Source organism: Salmo trutta, chromosome 7 (genome assembly GCF_901001165.1).
Source record: "Salmo trutta chromosome 7, fSalTru1.1, whole genome shotgun sequence".
Lineage (NCBI taxonomy): Eukaryota > Metazoa > Chordata > Actinopteri > Salmoniformes > Salmonidae > Salmo > Salmo trutta.
Genome location: NC_042963.1, coordinates 42,365,490 through 42,381,924, shown reverse-complemented (window position 1 = coordinate 42,381,924; position 16,435 = coordinate 42,365,490). Strand labels below are relative to the sequence as shown.

At 44.4% G+C, this 16,435-nt stretch overlaps 1 protein-coding gene across 2 annotated transcripts in view; it reads right to left on the bottom strand.

The window, feature by feature from the left end:
- Nucleotides 1-10,944, bottom strand: part of LOC115197431 (cat eye syndrome critical region protein 2) — a 51,807-nt gene extending 40,863 nt beyond the window's left edge. For both annotated transcript variants that reach the window (XM_029758940.1, XM_029758941.1), the window contains exon 1: nucleotides 10,635-10,944. In XM_029758940.1, the coding sequence (XP_029614800.1) occupies nucleotides 10,635-10,754 (120 nt within the window). In that variant the 5' untranslated portion in view covers nucleotides 10,755-10,944. The remainder of the gene's footprint in view (nucleotides 1-10,634) is intronic.
- Nucleotides 10,945-16,435: the final 5,491 nt, after the last annotated feature.

The following is a 16,435-nucleotide window of genomic DNA, read 5'->3' as shown; positions in this document are numbered from 1 at the left end:
GGTGGTGAAAAAGATTTGTAGTGCTTCCACCCCTGGCTGTAACTTTATGGCACTGCCTACATATAATGTGATTTTGTTCCTCATCTGATACTTTGATTCCGAACCATCTCCAAATTACTGAGCCAATGCTTTTTCTTTTACTAACCAATTCCTCCTCAAAACGCTCCGCAGACGCTGTTGCTTCCTCCATGTTTGTTTAAGTGTCTGTTCCTGCCCCTCCCCCCTCTGTGCATGAAAGAGGAGGGGCGGGGCGCGGGGAGCAGCGCAGAGAGCTCCGGGTCTGCAGCTTGCTTGGAGCAAGGATCAAAGCGCAAATTTGAACTATATCGATATATGCGAAATGGTCTAATTTCATATCACATTTAAAATATATCGATATATTTTTTATATCGATATATCGCCCAGCCCTAAAACCAGGCAACTAAAAGCAACTTTCTAAACAATGTTCAGGTTAGTTTCTAGCTTGTTAGCTAGCTAGCTAACATTACGGTAGCTTGCTAGCCAGTTCAAATAATGACCATGTCATATAGCTGACAACTTTTTAAAATTGAGCTCATTTGTATTCATTATTACAGGAAAATAAAAACTCACAACAAGATCCTTATTTACAAGTTAAATAACCAAAATAAATTATTTCAAAGTCAATATGTCCCGTCATAGCAGACACCCTATTCTTTCTGCAGACATCGTTGAATCTTAATTCAGAGCAGATATTTAACTGAGCTTTTGGAAAACATAGACAAAGATTTTACTGAAATTCTGTTATCAAACTTCACAGTAAATGTGTGTTTGTAAAATGTTCCATGTGAATGGTTAAAAGTAGTCCTTGTGCATACAGTTGTATCTTTGTTGAACTTTGACTAATGTAAATGGTTTTTGTTTGGCATAAATTTTAAGTGAACAAATCTGAGTCAGCGCAATTCTGTTACTACGGAATTACCCCATCTAGCTAGCTTCAGTGATATGCCTATGATTTTAGTTCCGTCTTAGAACATGGGGCTCTTTCAAGAGCTACGCTCAGTGTTATGATAGCACATGTACAATATATGTATGTACATGTATGATAGCAAAAATTTATCTGTGTGTGGCCTTGGAAAAGAGAGAGAGAGGGAGTGTATGAGTGTGTAGGCTTGTTGTGAATGTAAGTCTGTGTCCGTGTGTGTACTGTAGGTTATCATGAGGACTTTTGGTTCTGACCCCCCCTTCCGTCAACAGGGGGACACAGATCCTGTGTCACGCTCCCTGGCACTTCCTGGTCCCATGACAGCCAGCACCTGGGCCCCATCTATCAGTGGCAGACTGCACTTTGATCACACTTCAAACCTGGGGCCGTCCGAGGGAGCCAGGGCCCAGCCCAGCAGAGCAGTCCTGGATTAACACCACCCCGCTCCACCTTTGAAGTGCCACTCGGCAGCTCAGATGGCAAAGGAAAGGGAATTAGTGTGGGGTGTGTGCCCTTTCTTCAGTGTGACGGAGATCCCTCTGTGGGCTCACCGTTAATCAAGCAGAGTGTGTGTTAAGGGCCGTGATGAGGAACACTCACTGCAGCTGGAGCTCTCCTGCAAGGAGCTCAAACTGCCGGGATCAAACACACAGCAAAAACACGCTCTACACCCCAAGGAACTACTTACACTAGGTCAACCCGATGATCTGCACATGGTACAGATAGAACATGGATAAGACAAAGATATGCCTGTCTATCTTTGTCAACAATCCAAATCAAAGGGTTGATAGAGGGTTGACAGACTTATCACCAAGGAACTAAAACTTGACAAAGCAGCCTGGTAAACACTCCTCAAGGGAGTCAAATACTTGAAGGATGATTGGAGGGTGAGTCAATGCCAAGTCAAGGGTGTGTCACATCCTCTAAAGCGCACGTTCAGCCCCTTCAGCACTGTCAATGGCTCTGCTGTAGCTTGCTAAGGTAGGGTAGCTGGCCAGATCACTATCAGAGTGTGTTTGTGGCTATGCCTCAAGTGTCGCTTGCAGCGTCACACTTGGAATACAGGGTCAGAGGTTGGCTTCTGGCATTATGACTCACAGCAGAGGAACCGAACCCTAAGCTCTGCCATGAGCAAATCACTGGTGTCAAAACTGCCATAATATGGGATTGGCCCATTGTTGACTGAAAATATGTCCTGTGTTACAGTCAGCAGAGCCACTGACATTATGTCCTTTGTTACACAATGTCAGTGGCTCTGACTAACACAGGACATATTTTCACTCAACGATGGGCCAATCCCATTCAAAGGAATGGACTTCAGTTTGTGTGTTGCAGCCACGAGCCTCTTGCATCAAGAGAAGAAACACCCACACGATTCACAAACATTTGCTGATGATTACGTAAACAGAGCCTCTGGTAGGTTAACACAGCAGGTTGATTGAATGTGTGCACAAAGGTCCCAGAGCTCCTCACTCCGCAGGCCGGCAGATACCCCAGGTAGAGCCAGGGAGGCCCAGTGTCAAAGGCCACTGCTCATTTAAAGCATTCACCATAGGGCCACGCTACAGAGAAAACAGAACACATGCTCAGTCAGTGATTCTACAAGACAGTCTCAACCGAAGAGTCTGAGTAGACTGGCGGATGCATTTGAAGATAAAAGAAAAGCGCCCAGTTTTCCCAATCACTGCTCGTGTCCCAACGACAATGTGTGGCCTTGTGTGATAAGTCCTGCCACTGGGGCTGTATCTGATGGCTCCAGAGCTCCAGCAGACCCATAGAGGCCATGTTATCAGGGCTGGCTTCTCTGCAGAGCCTCACTGCAGATACTTTCCATGCCAATGCCGTTAACAGCTCCAGGAGGGGTTCAAGCAGGCAGTTAGAGGGAGGGGGTTGGGAGGCCTGCCTTCATTGTGTGAAAGCTATTCTCACTTACCTTCCCACTCCTCCTCTTACATGGCTCCTACAGGAGCCATCAACTGACAACACTCAATCCTCCCCTCCCACACGACACGTAGCAAGGCACACCATAACACAGGAAGACGCCCTCGCATCCTCAGGATGTGCCATGCATTCGCTCCGGAGAGCATTGAGATACAGTCTCATACCTGACCTTGAGAAGAACCAAAGATAGATAAACAAGTTGGATGCCTGCATACCACCTATCTGGATGCATAGTGAGTTGGTTGGAGCTCTGGTGATAGGACCGCCCATCTCGCACTTACTGCTGGTAAAGCCTGGGGCCACGTTCTGACACATTCAAAACATGATGGCCTCCGTGCTACCTAGTTATGGTCTCCATTTGGCCCCTGAAAACAACAACCCGACAAAACTGTTTACATGTGAATCATCTTGATTTTATTTATCAGGATTCCCATTAGGCGACGCCAAAGGTGGCACCTAGTAAAGGACCCATCTTCTACCACTTTGCCATTGGTAATCTACAGCGTCATACAACACATAGGGAAAACAAGGAGGTACACACATAGCAACTGCTGATTCCCATGATCACTCAAGTAGGAGAGCCGGCTGTGTTTCATTGCAGTCTCAATGTCATTGCAGTCTCAATGTCACGGCCAGTCAGCCAGGTGTGACAGTTGGCTGTGCTGGCGAGGGGAGAGAGGGGGCTGGGCTTGGGAGACTGAAGTTCGACAGATCCTTCCCGGGCTGAGCTCACTGCCGTGCAGACAGAAGAGCCCCCTGGGTGAGGATCATTAAGCACAGGAGATGGGAGGCGAGCAGCCTCATTCCTCCACAGCCACACGGGTAAACACATACACTTCCTCTCAGAACTAGAGTTTCCTGCTTTACGCTGACAACCCAGTGGTCTCATTTCCCAACCATATCACACATCCTACACCAACACACACGGCCCATTAACATTTAGCCTGCTGGCCCAACAGAGGAAAAAACTGTTTGACCAATGTGGTGGTTGGAGGAGGGATCCTTGGAACGTCCAACTGTTGTCACCTCAGTGAAATTTAAAATGGTTAAGTTTATGTACGTCCCAAGGAGCCCTGATAGCAATAACCCCAGTGCGCAATGAGCTGGGGAAAACACCACGAGGCAAATGGGAGAGCAGGGGTGGGACTAGAAGTGCAGCAAAATGAGTTTGGCACAGAGAACGGACAAAAGCAGTGAGACAACAGAACGGTGAGACAGGAGAGCGGGAATGAAAAACTAAAAACAACAGTACAGCAAAATGTTCCTTATGCAAGTTATGTTGCCTACTAAAGACAGGGGAACACTGACTATTCAAAAAATTTCACAGAGAAGGGCATGCTTGACAGAACCATTTCGAAGAGCCAAAACAGGCGATAAGTACTCCAACTAACAACTGCTAAGACTCAACAGGTGTATCTGACTGAGTCTTTGTTTCAGACTGACTACACCCTCTAAGCACTCGAGCCCATATACACCATCTCCTCCTCCCTTAGCCTCAGAGCCTCAGGTCCCTCACGTCTCACCCAATCTGCACCTCCCTCCCACACAAACAGTAACCCCCCTCTCCCAGTCTGAGGGGTGACACTCCCGCTGGTTAATGCCCCCCCTCCTCACACGCTCTCCCCTTGCACACACTCTCCCCAATGCTCAGAACACCATATTTCCCACCCCGCTCTTACCTGCTCAAAGTGTTATGTTGCATCACACTGTACTGAAACTGGGATGTAAACACGTCTGCCAGCCGCACTAAATACATATTAGTTTGCCTTAGGTTGTTAGCTGGCTTTCAAGGAATCCCCTTAGACAAGACCTGATTCTCAGAAGCTCATAAGTAATTTACCCTCTACTTTGTTCGTTCTTCTCTACAAGCCAAAATAAGTGGAGCCCTTGAAAGAGCAGACCAGTTAGGGTAGAGGCCGTCCCCAGACTGGAGACAGAGAGAGGGAGCCATGGGGAGCAGCAACAATAGAGTTGGCTGAAACAAACCCCAGTGTATGTGCCCCTCACCCCCCAGCTCCCCATGTGAAACCATCTGATGCATGTACTGCTGCTTCACTTGTCAATCACAGCTGGGGGAGGGGAGAGTCAGCTCTTACAATGTGCCTGGGTATGGTTGTTAGAGAGACATAGTGCATGTGAAGGACTAAGAATGTGTGTATTTATGAGGGATCCACAACGGGGTGTGAAAAGGATTGGGCTTGGAGTTAGGCCGACATGGCCATGTGAGGTTCGCATGTGTGACACTTTGATAGGATGAGCAGTGGAGGGTTGTGCTGGGAGTGTGTGTGGTGTGTAGCGCAGCAGAGCTAAGGGAGAACTCCGGGTGGAGGAGTCAGCCGATATAGTATTATAAAACAAACTGGGCTGATGAAAGGCTCATTGTTGTTGTGTGTGTGGGGGGTCCTTTCTCCTTTTGGGGCTGACAAAGAGTTGTGCAGGCCAGGGTTAAAAGGTAAAGATATTCAGGATGAACGCAGCAACCACTGATCCTTTTCAAGACGCAGCTTTGCGCTGGCTGCAACATGGCCCACTGACCCTTCCTTTATTGACAGCGCAGATCCCACAGACAACGTTCACTTCCTCCCAAAAACCCCAGGAGCTCCGCTGAGGACGGCCCCTTTCAGATCAATGCCCCCAATTCAACACAGACTCAGCAGGATTTAGCTAAAGCGTGCTGCCTATCTCTGACATATAATCCACATAGTGAATTAGCGGGTACCAGAGGGCCCTGTCTAAACTTGGAGAACATCACAAACCACTATAGATCCTTCTCCCTAATCCATTTGCTTTTAGTCAAGAGGCCTTGCTCACTCAGCTCCCCGCTCTGCCAGATCTAATAGGACTAAATCTTCTTTTACAATCAGGCACAGGCCTGGGAAGAATAGAAGCCCCCCCAGTCCAGACAGGCTGCAGCAGGCAGCAGCACCCAGTCAGCAGCACCTCCACCCTCCAGGGGGAAGGCAAAGAAAGAGCCACCATCTGGGATTTAGTCATGGTGATGCCAGGGCTGGAGTAGCACCGCTCTGGGGGCTGGATGAATAAAGGCTATTCAGCACTGGCACACTGAACATCACAGCCCAAGTTGGTCGGGGAGACTCCCTGAGAACGAGAGGAGGGCTGGCTTTCACAGGGACGTGATGAGCAATCAGTACAATATGGAGGCGGGAGTTGGTTTAAAAGTAGGAGTTGGAAGTCATTGGAGTGAAATACTTTCAAATGGCTTCAGGACAGTAAGCAACATACTAGGTTCCCTGTTAATTTCAGTTTGTTGAGAACTGCCAGGTCATTGTTGAGGGATCTTCTCTACAGTAGGTAGGTTGGCTCCATAGCGACCAGGACCCGTTTCAGTGTATCATCAGTGCAGATAGCAGCAGCCAGATTTCCATTACATCCGCATCCAGCCCTGCAGACTGGCTTCGTCAACCCAGCTCTTAAATTGATTCACCCTCAATGCATATTAGTACCCGGTCATTATGCCTGTCTTAAGTTTAATAAATGGCCCCAGAAAGAGGCCAATTTCTCTCCCGCTCTCCAGATATCAGATGAAGATGTATGGAATCAGACACGCTGCACCAAACATCAGCACGACACACATATCTCAAGTAGAATGTTAGGCTCAGGCTGGCAGTACTGGAGGTGGAGGGCACATTCTGGAGGATCCAGGAGGCTCAGAATGCCTGGAGTCTCTGGGATTTCAGGGCTCATTTCACAGCCACATTGCCAGGAAATCAAGCGTGCCTCCATGGAGACAAAGAAGCAGGGGGACGGCCAGGTCGGCTGGGGCCTCTTCCTGCAGAGTCCCTCTCCCTCCGGCCAGTGGAGACTGGGAGCGACAGCGAAGTGTAACAGGGGAACAATGCGCAAGGAGCCGTTGTGTGAACTTGCCAAGAAAATCTCCATTATCAGCCACCGGAACCGTGGCCCGAAAAAGAAAAGAACCGCTCGACAACACCACCTTCCCACTGGATCACTGGGTTTGTTAATATCCAGTTGGTAGCGGTTTCACATGGTACAAAAGTTTGGCTCTGTGACATTCATAAAGGGGCTCCTGAAAAAAGCCACAGAGAACTCTGCCCACTGAACCATTCCCACCATCCTGAGCTCTTGCTACCAACTGAGCTTTATGACCAAGAGACAAGATATTAGAGCCATGCGGAGCTAAAGCAAAAGGCGTAACATACATTCTTCAAGTCAAGCCTTACATGTTTGCCTCTCTCGCATGCTGATAATTTCCTCTGAAGAGATGACACTGGTAACAAATAAAACCGTTTTTTATATCCTCTCTACACAAGAAGTTCATTACTCAGAGGCTAGCATACCCTTTCCTCCCATCTGCCAATTCTGACACCTGGGGACAAAACCAGAATAGAAGATTAACAACACCCAATGAATGTGTCAGGGACAGCTGGTTGAAGCTCTCAGTGGCTACAATGTTGACCCTCCTGTCTGTCCAGTGAGACATGCATCGCTGTGTCCACAATGCTGGACGGAGAGAATGTCATGTAATGTTGACACTGCGACCAGGCTCAACTCAATCACCTGGGCGCTCGATACCAGAGGAAATACCATTCTGTCAGGGGAATGACAGCCACTTCCAGCATCACTCCAACCCAAGTCTTAAGTAACCCAACCTCAATGCTCACAGATAGCGCTGCACAGAGCTAAGTGCCACCAAGACACAGACAGAGCACAAGCACAAACACAGGAAATCAGTATCTTCTAAGATTTTTGGTGGTAGAGTTCAAAGAAACATTCTGGTTGCTTCTTCTATATAAAATAATGTTATTCAAATTCTAGAAGTTTGGTGAGACTGGCCAATATTGAATTTCAGAGAAATAGGCTATTTCAATCCCGAATAGAGGTGTGTTAGACTACTTATTGAGACAACGGTGGTCTGAATCCATGTCACTGTAGGTCTGCTTGGTGAAACCATGGTATCTCATGGTATGCAGAGTGAATGCAAAATAAAAACGTTTGACAAGAGTCCCCCCTTCTGCCTAAACACAGAGCACCAGTGTTCACTGAGCCCCAGGAGGAATCATTCAGAGGAACCTCTCTCTCTCCTCAAACCTACTGTGAACTGTCGAGTTGATCCAAACAGGTTAAACATGGTTAGAACATCCTAGCTGTACAGCCCCATATCCTCCTGGTGTCAGAGCTAGAATGAGCATTATAAAACTAGATCTTGCATCAGAGAAATGGCACCAAAGGCTAAAATGCAGCCTTCAAAATAGAATAAGCTCCTTAACGGAAAATCTAGTCTGGTCTGAGCAACAGTTGATTTAGGCTAAATAGGTGATCTCCTAAAGCGCATGGGCCCTCCGTTCTCTGTCCAGTGAGACACAGGCCTTGATCATTTACTCTGGCGTGGTCATACGATCACCTCCCAGGCAAGGCCACATCAAAGACACACTAGATCCTCTTAGACCTGGATTTGTGTGCTATTTACTAAGCAAGCCACCTGATTTTTTCAGCACAGCCATTTAAGAGCACACATTAGGGCTAAGCACAAACCAAACGAGGAACAACAGAGCCATCCACTAAGCTCTGTGCCATTACAGGCCATGTAATGAAGCACATAAGATCATCCAGGGCCACAATTCACTGATGGGGCTTAGTTTGTCCCAAATGGTGAGGAAAACTGGCAACCTTTCAGCTCAGTTCCGTTTGGGCCAGTGTATAAATAGCCTACCTGTGTAAGGGTTTCAGAATAACCTTGCTTGAACAGAGGTTCAATAAAAAAAAATGCAATCTGTAATGTCCAAATGTCAGAGCCCCTAAACATTATGTAACGTGATGCAATGAATATTGGTTCGGTTGAGAGTGAGATCATGTAGTCCAAGGCTATATACTACCCTGGTCCATGCAGCAGTGAAGATGTGACAATGACATTTGATCAGTCTAGGCTTAGATTTGTATTATCATCATCCATTGCATAATTGCATAATAGTTGCATTGCATAATAGTCTTATTTTTTTCTACTGTATTATTGACTGTATGTTGTTTACTCCATGTGTAACTCTGTGTTGTTGTATGTTGTCGAACTGCTTTGCTTTATCTTGGCCAGGTCGCAATTGTAAATGAGAACTTGTTCTCAACTTGCCTACCTGGTTAAATAAAGGTGAAAATAAAAAAAATAAAAAATAATTACACCAGAGAGAGCTTGATTCTTTATAGACTGGGAAACAAGAGATTGTCCTCTAGCAATTAAGAGTGACAAAATTACAGATTTCAGTATATACACTCTCCCTCTTACATAATCCCAATAGTATTTCTGAAATGGAGGGAGGTACATTTTCACCACTTCAAATGATATTTACAGATGTAGAAGTGATTGGCAATATCAAAAAATTGAAGAGCTTTAACATTTATTCAGATATATAGCCTACCTTCTACTTTATTATTGACTAGAGCACAATAGAAGTGTGACCTTGGACAACCATGAGTACGCCCGATTAAGACGTCAAATCGGTGGGTTTATGGTGAGCATTTGCGCAGGACCAATATGCTATTAAACCCTCATTATCATAGATGTCGTTACTGTTATGCGTCACGGATTAGGCAATCCATCAAATAAAATGTTTATTGAAATCAGCTACAGTGGCAGCACATGTGATCTGTGTCTAGTGACGCGGTTAAAGATTGATAAAATAATTCACGCGCACCCGCGTAAAACCAAACGGTGCAGATCGATCAAACCCGAGTTCTACAGAATCGAGACGTTTGCATCACGATATCGCTCGCGGAAAAAAATATAAACACAATACCAACTTTACTATAAACTAGAGGTGAAGCTTAGCCAGCCCCCCCATGCACCGACTCTAGAGACTAATTTATTTTAGCTTCACAGAAAAACATTTGAACGACTGCTTCATCATAGTAACGTTAAAACATTCGAGCGAATGAAAATGCCAGAATGGCAAACGTTACCCTGACTACCCCGTCCAGAGCACGCTAGACAATTAATTCGAAGCTCTCGTCATGAACTTGACTGTACTTGATAAAAACATGGCAACAGTGGATCAAAAGGGAGCAAGATAAAACTGCAAGCAGCCTTTATTCACGTGTGATTTATTTTGAAATTGAGAGTAATAAAAGATAATAGCTAACGTTAACGCTCTAATGAATTATAAGTTACACGTTACAGATAACTAGCTAACGTTATAACTTCGAGCTATTTATGGTGATATAATTAACATTTTGTTTCAAACTATAAAACGGTAAATTAGCTAGGTAACATTTGGACAAAGACGTGCGATTAACTATGACTGGATGGCTGTAAACATGAGCGAAGATTTCACCAAATGAAAACAAACGGTTCACACCACATGGTTCTGTTTCGGCTGGCAAGAACTATCAAAATACAACACACCACCATTGCCAATGGCATTGGTCTAACTTGTTAGCTGACGTTAACTGCATTGCTTGTTATAACAAAGTAATAGTATTTATATCATGAAATTAAACTACCGTTTATTTCAACTGGGACTTAACTGGTTTTCAAACGTTCTGTCTTAGCTGGTAGCTTACTAGCTAACTAGTTAGCAGCTAACTTGGCTAGCGTTAGATAAACACAGATAAGTTCTGAATAGATTAGCTAACTAGCTAACGTGAGCTAGCTAGCTAGTTCTCAACTGCCCTACAAAACGAATTCTATGAGCCAAATACGAAGGAAATTGAAATTTAGCAGTCCAAAAATAGAAAAGAAAATCTCCCAAATATCTACATGTAATTTCGAGAACTTCTTTACCTCTATTTCAAAGTCTGGTAGGTTGAAAGCCGTCCTGAACAGCGAACAGAAATGAGCTATGGCGGGGACTTCCCACCAAGACTGGATCTCTTCCACAGAAATTGTACATCCCTGGGACATTTTCGGAACTTAAATTGTATAACTTTGTTTCTCACATTAGAAATAATTTGCTCAAGGTATCAGTGTAAAACCTCGTTAATTCCTTAAAAAATAGGACAAAAGTTGCTGTTGATATTCCATCCAGTCAGTTGCCATTGCAACCCAGGTCGGAGAGTGCTTGCTACAATCTGTTTCAATCAGAATTTCACAAGAGCTGAACAGATGGGGTGGCGCTACCAGCTTGGCGCGAGGAGGGGTGTTCAGTTAGCTACTTACGCCGCGTATTTAAATATACAAAATCCTGGGTATCATAAATGTTTTGTCACTAAGCATTTATGATACCCGTCAACCTATTTGTTTACATGTAATTATACTCAAATTAAAGTATATTGATACGAACATTTGATTAGCCGGTTTCTTTGTTTTGTTTACGACGCGGCCATCACCACCACCTCGACTGATAGACCAGTCCCCATTTAAAGGGAATGCTAGTGAATTCAGAACGGTCTCGCAAAAGCGCTTCTACGGTATCAACATAAAAATTGTGTGCGCTTCTTCTGTTGCGCGTCTTCAAGAGTTGAAGAAATTAAGTGCAGGGGCATTTACACTGAATTAAATGTGATCACTGTTTGTTGGATGTTTCTTTTCTTTTGTCCTCCCTGGACCAGTTATGATGAGTTAGGTAATAATATCCTTATTGAACTCTTATTATAGGCTAGCAATTAGCCTTTATATTTAAACTTGTAGTTTATGTAAAACCACAGTTAAGTGTAGCTGTATTAGCTTGAAAAGCGAGGAAAAGATTTCGAATATATTTGTTTTGTAACGGCAGTCTCCTTCAAGGGAGAGTAAGTTTAATATGTAAAGCTGTGGCTCCCCCCATCGCAGAAAGGGGAAAGCGCATGAACAGGGGAGAGGTTGTGTGCGGTGATGACCACTGGCCTTAGACACTGTCATTTTGTCTCTGAACTGTCATTAATGGGCGGCTATCTCAATGGAGTACCAAAATAACATAGTATAATTCACCATTTATGTAGGCTACACAATTCGTAAAAGCTTGACAATGGAAAGAAGAGAAACAGCAATCATGCAATTTCCGGACTACAACATTCTGTTTATCAACATTTTCTATATTGACATATTCACTAGCAAATGGAAACTGCCCTTTGATTGAACCTATCTGTATTCTATTAGGGCTGGGGTTGATTGAGCAGTCACCTCAGGGCTAGTCGGTGGACAGCTATCACAGTGCTGTCGATATTTTCATAGGCTTAGGTGCCCTGGGAGCCGCTGTGCCCCTTCAGTGCTGCCATGTTGCTAGGAGACAGACAGATCCCGACTGCCTGTTGTCCAGTGTGGCTGTGGTTGAGCTTAGGTAGCCTTACTCATTTTAGAACATGGACTTTGTTCAATGATCCAGGCTCCAGACTATTTCAGAACATCCATTCACAACTGCAATGTATGTGCCTCATAAAGACTATCCAATACCATTTCATGCAGCCCACTAGCTTTGTCCTAACATAGGTTGACCATCATTTTAAGATTAAAAGACCATGTATGGTGAAAATCAATGAGTCACCTCAGTGACCATGATCTTTGTCATCACACGTTTCTTTGAGCAATTAGTTTAGATTAGAAGTTTAATAGTCACATGTAAAGGGTTGCGGGTGTAATTACAGGGTAAATAAGCTTCAAGCTCCAACAACGCTGGTCAAAGTGAAATGAAAACAATACAATTAATAATAAAGAATATACATAAATATAATATATACATAGATGATTGTGGAAGCACTCTAGTGGCAAGGGACATTAGTGTGTAAGTACTGTATTAGACTATTCTGAGTACTGTCTGGAAGGGTACTCTTATAGGGCTTTGATTTATGAAACTAAGGCAGTAGCAAAAGTTTGGATGGATTATGCATCCAACCCTAGGTTGGTCAATATCATACCCACAACATTGTCAGTGATGATTTTTTCCATTGTTCCTCTGGACACACAGTTTTTGAGACGGGACTCACTGTCTCAATATGGCCTAACAGAGGATCTTTGGAATACGAATACCTTACATAATCACAGACTACTCTGTGAAAGTTGTAAAATCCTCTCCATCGGGAGTTAAGGGGAGTCCAGGGTTTGTAACCTGACACCAGGTAGTCTGGGGGCCACATTTACCCACTTCAACAACTGGGGTGTGGGAGGCGCTCTCTCATTGGGGCTTTCTGAAAGTCCTCCTCTCCACAAAAATACCATCCATAATGCTTCCACTCTTTGTAAAACAGCCTTTTCATTGTGGAAGAAAATGAACACAATAGGCCTAGATAATGAGATAGCAAACATAAAGACAGGCAATAACAGGGTTTGTAAGCCATGTGTTGTTATGGCAGTGAACATTTAGTTCAGTCTGTCTCTGCATGTAGAATGTACGCCTGTTTCCACCTGTTTCACAGTCGCTCTGACCTTTGTACCACTCCAAAAGATAAGAACAATTGTTCTACCGTTTATATTTTTCTCTTGTAAGTTATGCCCTTTTTACATTTTCTTTGTACTGTAATGCGACAACAGATTGTAACACAAAATAAGAAATGTTTGTCTAAAAGTGACATTTACTTTTATGAAAAGCTACTGCTGGGATGCAAGTACTTGCCATTGATGTGACTAATTATCAATGTCAGAAGTTGTTTCCCATTAACATTAATCAATAATAAAAATCAATATTCATATAAATCAGATAGTTGGAGCACAGCAGGGTGGAGCTTGTGTTGGTGGAATCACTCAGTTGTTGCGGTAATGCTGTAAGTTACTGCCATTCCCTTGATTGTTTCAATTATATACACTGCTCAAAAAAAGAAAGGGAACACTTAAACAACACATCCTAGATCTGAATGAATGAAATAATCTTACTAACTACTTTTTTCTTTACATAGTTGAATGTGCTGACAACAAAATCACACAAAAAAAATCAATGGAAATCCAATTTATCAACCCATGGAGGTCTGGATTTGGAGTCACACTCAAAATTAAAGTGGAAAACCACACTACAGGCTGATCCAACTTTGATGTAATGTCCTTAAAACAAGTCAAAATGAGGCTCAGTAGTGTGTGTGGCCTCCAAGTGCCTGTATGACCTCCCTACAACGCCTGGGCATGCTCCTGATGAGGTGGCGGATGGTCTACTGAGGGATCTCCTCCCAGACCTGGACTAAAGCATCCGCCAACTCCTGGACAGTCTGTGGTGCAACGTGGCGTTGGTGGATGGAGCGAGACATGATGTCCCAGATGTGCTCAATTGGATTCAGGTCTGGGGAACGGGCGGGCCAGTCCATAGCATCAATGCCTTCCTCTTGCAGGAACTGCTGACACACTCCAGCCACATGAGGTCTAGCATTGTCTTGCATTAGGAGGAACCCAGGGCCAACCGCACCAGCATATGGTCTCACAAGGGGTCTGAGGATCTCATCTCGGTACCTAATGGCAGTCAGGCTACCTCTGGCGAGCACATGGAGGGCTGTGCGGCCCCCCAAAGAAATGCCACCCCACACCATGACTGACCCAGTGCCAAACCGGTCATGCTGGAGGATGTTGCAGGCAGCAGAATGTTCCCCACGGCGTCTCCAGACTCTGTCACGTCTGTCACATGTGCTCAGTGTGAACCTGCTTTCATCTGTGAAGAGCACAGGCGCCAGTGGCGAATTTGCCAATCTTGGTGTTCTCTGGCAAATGCCAAACGTCCTGCACGGTGTTGGGCTGTAAGCACAACCCCCACCTGTGGACATCGGGCCCTCATACCACCCTCATGAAGTCTGTTTCTGACCATTTGAGCAGACACATGCACATTTGTGGCCTGCTGGAGGTCATTTTGCAGGGCTCTGGCAGTGCTCCTCCTGCTCCTCCTTGCACAAAGGCGGAGGTAGTGGTCCTGCTGCTGGGTTGTTGCCCTCCTACGGCCTGCTATATATATTGTCAATCAGTGTTGCTTCCTAAGTGGACAGTTTGATTTCACAGAAGTGTGATTGACTTGGAGTTACATTGTGTTGTTTAAGTGTTCCCTTGTAACGGCCGTCGTCAGAATTAGACCAAGGTGCAACGGAGGATGTGTTCATCATTAGAATTTTAATGAAAAGAGAACACTTACAAAAATAAACAAAAACGACAGCCAAACAGTCCTGTCAGGAAAAACTCTAAACAGAAACATAGAAAAATGAACATAGAACGCCCACCCAATGTAACACCCTGGCCTAACCAAAATAAAGAACAAAAACCCCTCTCTATGGCCAGGGCGTTACATCCCTTTATTTTTTTGAGCAGTATATTATTATTAAAAAAAATGAAATGCTTGAATAGAGTTTCCACTATTCATTTCTGTTGTTGTTTAATTGAGTTGTAATTATCAGTGTTTCTTTCAGTTGTGGCTCATATTGTGTCTGAGATATTATGTTACGTTTGTGCTGCTACTGTATAGGTTCGTTCATACATAAAGTGCTTTTGTATTGCAGCTCAAATTGTAGTGCATTATAATAGCAATATTTTTGCACAGTCAATATGTTATGTGAGTGAGGAATTTCGCTTCTGTGGCGTTGTTGTGTGGTGTGAGAGTTTATGTTGCGTTGCGTTAGTGCAGAGCTGTGTTGCTGTAGCTGTGTCACAGAGAGTCACTACAAGAGGGAGGGACTTAGGCAGGAGGACAATGCTTGTGTATGTACAACGGCATCAGTGCCACGGCTTGCTCTCGCAGATCGCTCTTGCTTGACTACCGTTGCTGCACACATTGTTGAAGTGAAAGGAAAATGGACAGCTTGATCCTGCTTGTGGGATGCACTGACATTGGTAAGTTCCCCACTGCTGTCTTTCTCATGATAAAACCACTTTTTCAGACAAAAAATGAGTTATGTTGTCTGAGCTGGATGATCTGGTGCAGTTTGAAGCAGTTGGGGTTTGAAGTTGGCATGGGGTAAAGACTCTTGTCTGCGTTTTTGGCAGGGGACTAGTGTGAATGGAATGAAGCTGAAAGAAAGTTTCACAGAGCGGCTCTGTGAAAGGCATGTGCAGAATGTGACTGACTGGGCACTAGAAAAGACTGAGCTGTAAGATGAAAGGGATCCAGAGGAACGGTTAGGAGGATGGTTGTGGTGGAAGATAAGAACTGAGGCGAAATCAAGTGAATGGTGTCAAAACTAAGGTGAGAGATGGAGAAAGGAGAATTCATTATTTTTTCAAAGGAGGAGAGAAGCGAAGGTAGAGAGATGGTTTACAGTGGTAAAAATAGACAGAAGGGGAATGGAGGTGGGGAGATTAAGAGAGATTAATTAGGGAGCTGAGAAGGAAATAAGGAGAAAAAAAATAAGAATGGAAGAAAGGGGACAAGAGGAGAAGAGGGTAGGTGGGAACACCTGATGTCGATTTTACGGCTTGGGTAATATTGTGCATAATAACAGACCAGCTTCTGACAATTATTGTTAGCAGAAAAAATTGTCAAACCAATGTTACAAGTTCACATTGAATCTCTTCTCAGTCCTTTGTAAATGGTGGATCTCAAACACAGCTAAAGGAAACTGGTAAGCTTGTCATCTTTCAGTTTTGCCCTCCTTGGTAGATCAAATCATCTTATCCCTTTTAGCAATAAGATTAGAGAGACTTAAGATGTTCTCTTTCTGTGTGGGAGCCACAGGACATTCTGCCTCAGAATTATGAATGACCAACCTGGG